General features: G+C 36.8%; 2 protein-coding genes across 2 annotated transcripts; one reads left to right on the forward strand and one right to left on the reverse strand.

Annotated features, from left to right (window-relative positions):
• Positions 1-4,100: 4,100 nt before the first annotated feature.
• On the forward strand, positions 4,101-8,579 carry LOC111795102 (BTB/POZ domain-containing protein SR1IP1-like). Its single transcript, XM_023677348.1, has 7 exons — positions 4,101-4,507; positions 4,590-4,659; positions 4,725-5,306; positions 6,443-6,534; positions 6,629-6,698; positions 6,764-7,846; positions 7,924-8,579. Exons 1-7 carry the CDS (start codon positions 4,422-4,424, stop codon positions 8,482-8,484), a joined length of 2,544 nt encoding a protein of 847 aa, XP_023533116.1. The 5' UTR covers positions 4,101-4,421; the 3' UTR covers positions 8,485-8,579.
• A 1,022-nt stretch (positions 8,580-9,601) lies between these two features.
• LOC111795940 lies at positions 9,602-10,669 on the reverse strand. The gene is made up of 2 exons (XM_023678585.1): positions 10,501-10,669; positions 9,602-10,145 (listed from the first exon to the last, which is right to left on the reverse strand). The coding sequence occupies exons 1-2, from the start codon at positions 10,585-10,587 to the stop codon at positions 9,732-9,734; spliced, it is 501 nt and encodes a 166-aa protein (XP_023534353.1). The 5' UTR covers positions 10,588-10,669; the 3' UTR covers positions 9,602-9,731.
• Between the last annotated feature and the right edge of the window lie 244 nt (positions 10,670-10,913).

The raw sequence follows: 10,913 nt of genomic DNA on the forward strand, positions 1-10,913 counted from the left end.
TAATGATATCAACAAGATAGGTTTCCACAAATGGGTGAGAAAATGATGCAAAGATGGAGGTGTGTTTAAAGCAGGTACCTAATCTTCCAAATTAATCTGTGCCTGCAAGCGATTGTTATAGAAAGCGTTAACACGCCATATTTGCATCATTTTCTACTTATAAAGCAGACAGAAGTAACAGAGCGTTAATCAAACTTTTTTAAGTAATAGTTTTATTATTTTTATTTTCCTTAAAAAAAAAGCAAAAGATAATCTCAGGATTGATAGCGTACTTGTCATCATTGTGTCGAATTTCCCGACATCTCCAATGCATATGCCCTTGCTTAAGAACAAGTTTGCATAGGGTTGTTAGTTCCACCCGGTGCTCTTGGTGGATTAGTTGGGTTCTCACTCCCTCTGGTCATGCAATTTATAGCCATCGACACAGTGATGTGTCCTTTTTCAGTCTACTAGTGACGGTGCAAACTGTTTCAATCTCATGAATTCTCTAGTGTAGTCATCTGCAATTATGCACAATTTACAATTCTGGAGTCGAGCTACTTTCAAATAGTAGTATTCTAGCTTTCTATTAATCTAAAGTCCTATTATTTTCATAACATAAATCTCTTAGGCTGAAATAATCCATTAAAACATCCTCGCAAAACAATGTCATGAACTTATTTGTTTAATAAAAAGGTTTTTAAAGCCATACAAGCCAAATATTAAATAAAAAAAAATGTAAATATTAAAAATGACAACATCCCATATTTGTATCATGGTCTTTACTTGTAATCTTGTATTAGCTAGCTAGACAGGAGTGTCTTGCCTTTACCTGAAAAAATAGAAGTAGCATACGACTTGATGTTGTCGTTAGCTGTACAGAAGTGCCTTGCCTTTACCTGAAAAAATAGAAGTAGTACGACTTGATGTTGTCGTTAGCTTTACATGAATGTCTTGCCTTTACTTGAAAAAATGTAAAAAAATAGAAGTAGCACACGACCTTTACCTGAAAAAATAGAAGTAGCACACGACTTGAGTATTTTAAGAAATACCAATAAGTGACCTCACTATTGGGGTAAGAGAATGCAAATACATGCCACTCATGATTACAGATATATTGTTAAAACCATAATAGATGTGGCCTTCAGTTCAGACAAGTTGGATGTGTAGTACTTCCCTACACGCGATCCACACGTGCAAGCGTGAGGCCACCAAACAGTTCGCACATCCCCTGGGCCCATCATAGTCAAGCTAGTTAACTGTAGCCGAACGTCCAGAGGTTAGTAAACTCTCGAATATCATGTAAGGTATGACCATCATCATCATAGTGTACGCGTTCATACTCATTATCATAAATAGAGAAGTAACCCGATATAAATTAACATACAATATGCATGAGGTTCCTATATTTTTTTTCTTAAATTATTCTTATAACAGAACCTTATATATCATTCACAAATTACTCTACCTAACATGAATGCATAAACTTTCACACATTCACCATCAATAACATCATTTAGAGTTGTGTTAGAAAACTCTTCATTATAATGCAACAAGACATCTCGTATATGTACATCATCATAATATAAGATATCATCATATTGTGTCATATCGTCATCATACATCTTATATCATCATGCATCGTATATCATAATATCATCATAATGCATCATCATATTGTATCAATTCACATCATCATATCATCATAACATCATCATAATAAATCATCATTTCATATAAATTCACATCATCATATCATATAATTCATATCATTGTCATATTATATAAGGCTACATGGCACGTGCAAGGTTCAACAATCAAGTCTTCCGACCGAGCCAATAATAAGACTACTTATTTGGTTGGCCTTAGCCGACGTTCTCCCTAAACTCAAATACTTAATTCCGTCCCTTGAATTTGTTTCAAGTATCGTTGAGGTGTTTCACCCTATTAGAATATTTACTCAATAATCTTAGTAACGCCGAACACCTAATTTAATTTATTTCAAACTAAGGAAATAGCTTATATTGGCCTTAATTGCCTTAAATAACAAACAACTGTATAACAAATAATGCCAATTGAGACGTGGAACCATAATGGAATCACTAGAGTGATTGAATGAAAAAGTATTAAATTTGAACCAAAATAGACATTTAATAAAGCTGGTAAAGAGCTATCTACTCATAAATAAATGAAACCAAACATGAATCATAGTCGAAGAGATCATTCTTTTATAATCATTCACAAGTTTAAAAAATATTCATTATCGCTTCGTTCGACTCTTTTTTTTTTCTTTTTCGAATCTTTTCTACATTTCTTCCCGACAAAGACAGCCATATATGATACATCAAAAAACCTATATGACAATCAAAACAAAATTTAAAAGAACAAGAAAGACGTTGAATGTAATAAATGAAGAAGAAAAAAAGATAGCATATGATCGAGTTGGGTCGATTGAGATTTGATATTGTATCGAGGTATTAAACTCAAAGCATACCCATGTGGGATGGGGACAATGTTGTTTAGGTTGGGTTGCTTTAGGAAGATGTTCATTTCCATTTGTGGCTCAAATTTGCCAAACAAATTTTCATAGAGCCACTAAATATAGAGACTTGACATATATTGAAGTGACAGCTCCCAAGCTCATCTTGTTTGATAGGACAATTATTTTGGGGCACAAAGGGACACCCTCTTATGCCCTTAGACGACCTAGTGGAGGGCCTTACAAACCTAGGGGAATGGCCTTATTCCTTTATTTTGAGTACATGTTCGTGGTTATCTTTTAGTTAATGTGATGTCCCACGTTGATTGGAGAGGAGAACAAAACATCATTTATAAGAGTGTGGAAACCTTATCTTAGCAGACGTGTTTTAAAGCATTGAGGGGAAGCTCGAAAGGGAAAGCCCAAAAAAGACAATATCTGCCAACAGTGGATTTAGGCTGTTACAGTTGGTATCGACACTGGACGATGTGTCAGCCTTTTCGATCTTCCCCCGAAGGGAGAAGACACAAGGCGGTGTGCGAGTAAGGATGCTGGCCCCCAAATCAAAATTTTTACTCGGGAATCAAAATTTAAAAAAAATAGAAATAATATTTTGAAAAGGAAGTCATCCAAACAACCCAACTTTGCATCATCCCTCATGTTGGAGGCTGGCATGCATTTGGTTGAAGTTGAAGAACATGTAAACCAAAATTTAGGTGATCAGTGGTTGGACAAATAATAATTTATTTGATGGGCCATCAAACGGCTTTAGGGTTACTATTATTATTATTATCATTATTATTATTATTATTATTAAAAGGAAGTTTTAAGGTTATTAATGATATTTTTGGAAGTTTAAAAAAGTATTTTTGAAACAATTTTAAAGGTTTTAAAATATTTTTGAAATAAAATAGTCACAATTTTCCTCCAAAATTAATTATAATAATATTTTTTATTTTATTTTTGATTTAAAGATATTATTCAATTTTTGAAAATTTTGGTATAAAACAAAATATGAAGTTGATGGGTGCTTTTAATTTAGCCTCATTATTTCTATTAAAATTAAAAATAAATATTTTTGGTATAAAAGAAAATTTAATTGCATTAACTTACCTCGATTGCAAGCTTTCTAATTAAATAAAAGAAATAAATAACGTAAAATTTTTACCGTTCTACCCAACTCAATTCTTACTGTTCAAGTCTTGTGGACTAGATTTTCAAATACGAGATCGTCTTAATAGACTTAACAAATCGAAATTTCATACTTTCACAGTAGTACAATATCGTCGACTTTTAATCCAATCAAATGATTGTATTCGATTCCTTTGAAAAGAAATATTCGCCAATTTTTTTTTTTCTCGCTTGGAAGAGAGGACGAGACGACATTCACACCCGAACATTAGAAGAAAAAAAACGGATTGTTGTTTGGTGGTGGTGTTAGAAAACATTAGGAGGTAAAAGATTTTGAGTTCATAAGATTGTTTTGGAGATAAGAGCAAATAAGAGCAAAGGGTTTATAGGTTTTATGGAAAAATTAAGATGTTAACATTTGTGGTTGGGAATTTTTTTTGGCACTTCCCATGTTGTATTTTCCTGTGTTTGTCTCCACCCAACATCCTCATCTCTTAACCAAGCCCACACCACATGCTCTTATTAACCCCATCCCCATTCTTCCCAATCTCCCCTCCATTTTCCCCTTTATTACCACATATGCCATCTCTTTCCTCCCATTCTCCATGCCCATTTCTGCCATTTCACATGGGCTCTTGCTCATGAACTTCATGATTTGGTAAGCTGACAAGTAAATTGAAGCTGCTTTGAGCTGAAAAATTCAGTGGTTTTCGTTTCTGAATCTGAGTTAGTACAAAGAAACAAGAACAAGAACCAAAAAGATTGTCCTCCTGAATCATGATGATGATGAGGAACACATCATGAAGTTTAAGGTTGTTGTTGAATCTCTCCCATGGCTGATTCTGAAGCAGAGAAAGCTGGAGTTTGTTCTTCTAAGAATGAGCGTCTTTCCACAGCCATGAAAAGAACAAGTGAATGGTATGTTTTTTTCTTCTTCTTCTTCTTTAATGGAAATTCTTACAGTTCCTGTTATTATAGGATTGTTTTTGTTTGTGTTAAGGATTTTTTCCCAAGAGATTCCAAGTGATGTCACAGTTCATGTTGGAGAAGCCTCTTTCTCCTTGCATAAGGTAAAAAAAACAGTAAATTTTGATGTTTTTAAGGTATGGGAAGTGAATTGTGTTGTTGTTTGCAGTTCCCACTAGTTTCAAAATGTGGGCTCATAAGAAAAGTAGTATCAGAGTCGAGTGATGGTGATCTCACAAGTATTGAGCTTCCTGATTGTCCTGGTGGGGCGGAGGCGTTCGAGCTAGCTGCCATGTTCTGCTATGGTATAAACTTCGAGATCGGCACCGAGAATATCGCGATGCTCCGGTGCGTGGCGGAGTATCTCGAGATGACGGAGGAGTATGCCATTGGAAACTTGGTAGGAAGAAGTGAGGCATACATCAATGAAGTTGCACTGAAAAGCCTTGCAGGGGCTGTGTCTGTTTTGCATATGTCTCAAACACTGCTTCCAACAGCTGAGAAGGTGAAATTGGTGAGCCGTTGCATTGATGCCATTGCCTTTGTGGCCTGCAAAGACACCCAATTTAGTATGGTTGATTGGTGGGCTGATGACTTAACTGTTCTAAGAATTGATATCTTCCAAAGAGTTCTTGTTGCAATGATGTCTAGAGGCTTCAAACATTACTCTCTAGCTCCACTTCTAATGCTGTATGCACAGAAATCACTCCGTGGCTTGGAGGTGTTTGCAAAGGGAAGGAAGAAATTTGAGGCACAACATGAGNTATTATTATTATTATTATTATTATTATTATTATTATTAAAAGGAAGTTTTAAGGTTATTAATGATATTTTTGGAAGTTTAAAAAAGTATTTTTGAAACAATTTTAAAGGTTTTAAAATATTTTTGAAATAAAATAGTCACAATTTTCCTCCAAAATTAATTATAATAATATTTTTTATTTTATTTTTGATTTAAAGATATTATTCAATTTTTGAAAATTTTGGTATAAAACAAAATATGAAGTTGATGGGTGCTTTTAATTTAGCCTCATTATTTCTATTAAAATTAAAAATAAATATTTTTGATATAAAAGAAAATTTAATTGCATTAAATTACCTCGATGACAAGCTTTCTAATTAAATAAAAGAAATAAATAACGTAAAATTTTGACCGTTCTACCCAACTCAATTCTTACTGTTCAAGTCTTGTGGACCAGATTTTCAAATACCAGATCGTCTTAATAGACTTAACAGCTCGAAATTTCATACTTTCCCAGTAGTACAATATCGTCGACTTTTAATCCAATCAAATAATTGTATTCGATTCCCTTGAAAAGAAATATTCGCTAATTTTTTTTTCTCGCTTGGAAGAGAGGACGAGACGGCATTCACACCCGAACATTAGAAGAAAAAAAACGGATTGTTGTTTGGTGGTGGTGTTAGAAAACATTAGGAGGTAAAAGATTTTGAGTTCATAAGATTATTAAGATGTTAACATTTGTGGTTGGGAATTTTTTTGGCACTTCCCATGTTGTATTTTCCTGTGTTTGTCTCCACCCAACATCCTCATCTCTTAACCAAGCCCACACCACATGCTCTTATTAACCCCATCCCCATTCTTCCCAATCTCCCCTCCATTTTCCCCTTTATTACCACATATGCCATCTCTTTCCTCCCATTCTCCATGCCCATTTCTGCCATTTCACATGGGCTCTTGCTCATGAACTTCATGATTTGGTAAGCTGACAAGTAAATTGAAGCTGCTTTGAGCTGAAAAATTCAGTGGTTTTCGTTTCTGAATCTGAGTTAGTACAAAGAAACAAGAACAAGAACCAAAAAGATTGTCCTCCTGAATCATGATGATGATGAGGAACACATCATGAAGTTTAAGGTTGTTGTTGAATCTCTCCCATGGCTGATTCTGAAGCAGAGAAAGCTGGAGTTTGTTCTTCTAAGAATGAGCGTCTTTCCACAGCCATGAAAAGAACGAGTGAATGGTATGTTTTTTTCTTCTTCTTCTTCTTTAATGGAAATTCTTACAGTTCCTGTTATTATAGGATTGTTTTTGTTTTTGTTTTTGTTTGTGTTAAGGATTTTTTCCCAAGAGATTCCAAGTGATGTCACAGTTCATGTTGGAGAAGCCTCTTTCTCCTTGCATAAGGTAAAAAAAACAGTAAATTTTGATGTTTTTAAGGTATGGGAAGTGAATTGTGTTGTTGTTTGCAGTTCCCACTAGTTTCAAAATGTGGGCTCATAAGAAAAGTAGTATCAGAGTCGAGTGATGGTGATCTCACAAGTATTGAGCTTCCTGATTGTCCTGGTGGGGCGGAGGCGTTCGAGCTAGCTGCCATGTTCTGCTATGGTATAAACTTCGAGATCGGCACCGAGAATATCGCGATGCTCCGGTGCGTGGCGGAGTATCTCGAGATGACGGAGGAGTATGCCATTGGAAACTTGGTAGGAAGAAGTGAGGCATACATCAATGAAGTTGCACTGAAAAGCCTTGCAGGGGCTGTGTCTGTTTTGCATATGTCTCAAACACTGCTTCCAACAGCTGAGAAGGTGAAATTGGTGAGCCGTTGCATTGATGCCATTGCCTTTGTGGCCTGCAAAGACACCCAATTTAGTATGGTTGATTGGTGGGCTGATGACTTAACTGTTCTAAGAATTGATATCTTCCAAAGAGTTCTTGTTGCAATGATGTCTAGAGGCTTCAAACATTACTCTCTAGCTCCACTTCTAATGCTGTATGCACAGAAATCACTCCGTGGCTTGGAGGTGTTTGCAAAGGGAAGGAAGAAATTTGAGGCACAACATGAGCATGAAAAGAGAGTTGTATTGGAAACAATAGTGAGTCTTCTACCAAGGGAGAAGAATGCACTCTCAGTTAGCTTTCTTTCGATGCTCCTCCGTGCAGCGTTATATCTCGACACCACCGTTGCTTGCCGGTTAGATTTGGAGAAGAGAATGGCTGCACAATTAGGACAGGCTGCTTTGGATGACCTTTTGATTCCCTCTTATGCCTTCACTGGTGATACATTGTTCGACGTCGACACCGCACAACGAATCATGGTGAATTATCTCGATCTCGAACTCGAACTCGATGCAAATGAGGAACAACGTGTTCCCTCTTCTTCATCATCAGGCGAGCTTCAAAGGGTGGGAAGATTAATGGAGAATTATGTTGCTGAAATCGCCTCGGACCGCAACTTATCGGTGTCGAAATTCATTAATATTGCTGAGCTTATCCCTGAACAATCAAGAGTTACAGAAGATGGAATGTATAGGGCCATAGATATCTACTTGAAGGTGAAACAACTATCATCTCTATAACTTAATTTCAAACTCAAAGTAGCTTTATCATAACAGGGGTATTAATTTAATAGGCTCATCCTGCATTGAGTGATATGGAAAGGAAGAAAGTGTGCAGTTTAATGGAGTGCCAGAAGCTATCAAGAGAGGCATGCGCCCATGCCGCACAGAACGATCGCCTTCCTGTTCAAACAGTGGTGCAGGTGCTATATTATGAGCAGCAGCGCCTCCGAGATGTCATGAATGGTGGTGTGGCCGAAGTGAAGCTGCCTGCAGCACCTGCTAAATTGAACATATACTCCAATGAAACAGCAGCAGCCACAGTTTCAGATGAGCTCTCCCTTTTGAGAAGAGAAAATGCTGATCTGAAGCTGGAGCTAGTGAAAATGAAAATGAAAATGAGGGAGTTTGAGAAGGCATCACTAAGCAGCAGTCCACAAACAAACACAAACACAAACACAAACACAAACACTCAGCTGCAGGGAGACAAGCCTCCACTGCCCAAGAAATCATTCATGAACTCTGTGTCAAAGAAGCTCGGTCGCCTCTACCCGTTCGTGCGCACCGACGGTATCGCATCGAACACGAAAGGCCGAGTAAGGCCAGCCAAGGATCGGCGCCATTCCGTATCATGAATCATTTCAAAACCTCTATACAGCAGCATTGTGAAGAGTCTGGTTTCTTTGTTTTTTTTTTTACTTTACTTGTTTCTTTGTTTGGCTTCCAAGGATTTGTANTACAGCAGCATTGTGAAGAGTCTGGTTTCTTTGTTTTTTTTTACTTTACTTGTTTCTTTGTTTGGCTTCCAAGGATTTGCAAGCTTTGTAATCTCTGTTATGTTGTAAATAATATTGAATTGTGACGAAGAACAGTGAGTATTAGTGGGGTCTGAATCTGAATAATTCAATCTCTTTTCTTTTGGATTAAAAAGCAAAGTGAACAGCCAACTCAACGCCCAACAGGGACAGAGCTGCAGAAACACCACGCTTTGGTCGGTTCTTCTGACTCAATTCTTCATGGAGCCTAAAACAATATGTTTCAGAATCAACTCTATTTCTCTTCCTTAATTTAAGCAAGCCCTTGTTCTTGTTCTTTTTGTGAGATCTCACGTACCGGAACAAAACACTGTTTATAAGGGTGTGGAAGGTGATACGTAATAGGCCAAAGCGGACAATATTTGCTATCAGTGGACTTGGGCTGTTACAAATGGTGTCAAAGGCACACACCAGGTGATGTGCCAGGAGGTTGAGCCCCGAATGGAGTGAACACGAGGCAGTGTGACAACAAGGACGCTGGGCCCTGAAGAAGAGTGGATTGGGGAAGTCCCACATGGATTGGAGAAGGGAACGAGTGCTAGCGAGGATGCTAGACCACGAAAGTGGTGGATTGTGAGATCCTATCTCTAGCAAATGCGTTTTAAAATTACGAGACTGATGGAATCTTCTGTTGTTGCAGTGGCAGACACCTACTGAAATAACACCCCCTTCTTCTGGTAGCTTAATTTGGCCAATTTAAAAAGAAACAAACGCCTCTTTTTGCTGCTAACAAATTGAACAAAAAACTTTGAGCTTTAAATAAGCAGCTGAACTGAACTGCTAGTGAATCACAGATGAAGTATTTAAGGATTCATTTCAAGATAGTTATTCATGTTCATTTTCGAGAACTCCGGTTGAACGACTCGTAAAAGTTAACGACCCAACGGAGCTAGCATTCTAACAAATGATTATCAAACAAGACCTAAAAGGCGGGCGATGATGATAATTATACTAACTTAGTTATAAACTTGTACAAAGAGAAGATTAGACGCCCAATCAGCCAAGAAAACTAAAAAATAAGCTAAAAAAAAGTAAAAACAATCCAGAACATAAAAGAATCAAAGTGTTTATGAAGTGAGATTAAGGGTTAGAGGTTGACAAAGCCATGGATTTGGATGGTGCTGTGAAAGCCTCATCTCATCTTCAAGAAACCCCACAAACCCCATTTCAGAGCCACCAACAAGCTCACCATGTCTGTAAAAGCTTCGACTTTTTTGAGCAGAGCCAGTGGTTGAAGACGAAGAAGAAGAAGAGAAGCAGCTCTTTCTTCTTCTTCTCCTTCCTCCACCAACTTGATTGCTGTAATTTGAAGGTCCCAATGTCAATTCAACCTCACTTTCTTCAATAAAATCACTCTCTTTTTCATAATCTTCATCTTCATCTTCATTTTTCACTTCCCATCTCTCTGTTTTTCCTCTGTTTTCTGTTATGTTCTTCATCAAAAGCTTCTGAATTCTGTACAATCTGTGGAGTTCATACACCTGAAAACAAGATTTTTAGTGTAAAAAAACACAAACCCAGATGAGAAAATGGCATAAAGAAACGTACTTGATGACGAAAACAAGATTTCTAGTGTAAAAAAACACGANAAATACTTCATAATTGTGTTGGCCAAATAATAATAATAATAATAAAAATAAAGATAATATCATTTCATTTTGTTACTTTTATTTAAAAAAATATTTTGTTTTAAAATAAATAAAACATCGACTCCCATTTAAACAAAGTTGATGGTTCAATTTNAATGGCATAAAGAAACGTACTTGATGACGAAAACAAGATTTTGAGTGTAAAAAAACACAAACCCAGATGAGAAAATGGGATAAAGAAACGTACTTGATGACGAAATGTCTGTTCGTGCTTTAACATGGCGTTCTTCATGTTCTCCTTGCTCTGAGATTCCTGTTCCGCCAGCTTCGCCATTGATGTGCCAATTTTGGAGCTTTGTTTTGGGTGTTAGAAATGGATGATGGAAGAAGGAGAGGTTCGGATTTTTGCCTAACAATGGAAGAAATATAAAAGAGAAACAGTGAGTGTTTATAAAACAGAAGGATGGCTGTTATGATATCATTAGCGANTGTTTCAGAATCAACTCTATTTCTCTTCCTTAATTTAAGCAAGCCCTTGTTCTTGTTCTTTTTGTGAGATCTCACGTACCGGAACAAAACACTGTTTATAAGGGTGTGGAAGGTGATACGTAATAGGCCAAAGCGGACAATATTTGCTATCAGTGGACTTGGGCTGTTACA

The sequence above is a fragment of the Cucurbita pepo genome, chromosome LG05 (genome assembly GCF_002806865.2).
Source record: "Cucurbita pepo subsp. pepo cultivar mu-cu-16 chromosome LG05, ASM280686v2, whole genome shotgun sequence".
NCBI lineage: Eukaryota > Viridiplantae > Streptophyta > Magnoliopsida > Cucurbitales > Cucurbitaceae > Cucurbita > Cucurbita pepo.

What these genes read in the sequence shown, in the direction of transcription:
- LOC111795940 (XM_023678585.1), bottom strand. Translation starts at nt 10,587, where the DNA reads ATGGCGAAGCTGGCGGAACAGGAATCTCAGAGCAAGGAGAACATGAAG. An exon ending in AACAGACATTTCGTCATCAA is followed by an intron (nt 10,146 to 10,500) that starts GTACGTTTCTTT and finishes TCTTGTTTTCAG; the next exon opens with GTGTATGAACTCCACAGATT.
- LOC111795102 (XM_023677348.1), top strand. Translation starts at nt 4,422, where the DNA reads ATGGCTGATTCTGAAGCAGAGAAAGCTGGAGTTTGTTCTTCTAAGAAT. An exon ending in ATGAAAAGAACAAGTGAATG is followed by an intron (nt 4,508 to 4,589) that starts GTATGTTTTTTT and finishes GTTTGTGTTAAG; the next exon opens with GATTTTTTCCCAAGAGATTC. An exon ending in ATGAAAAGAACGAGTGAATG is followed by an intron (nt 6,535 to 6,628) that starts GTATGTTTTTTT and finishes GTTTGTGTTAAG; the next exon opens with GATTTTTTCCCAAGAGATTC.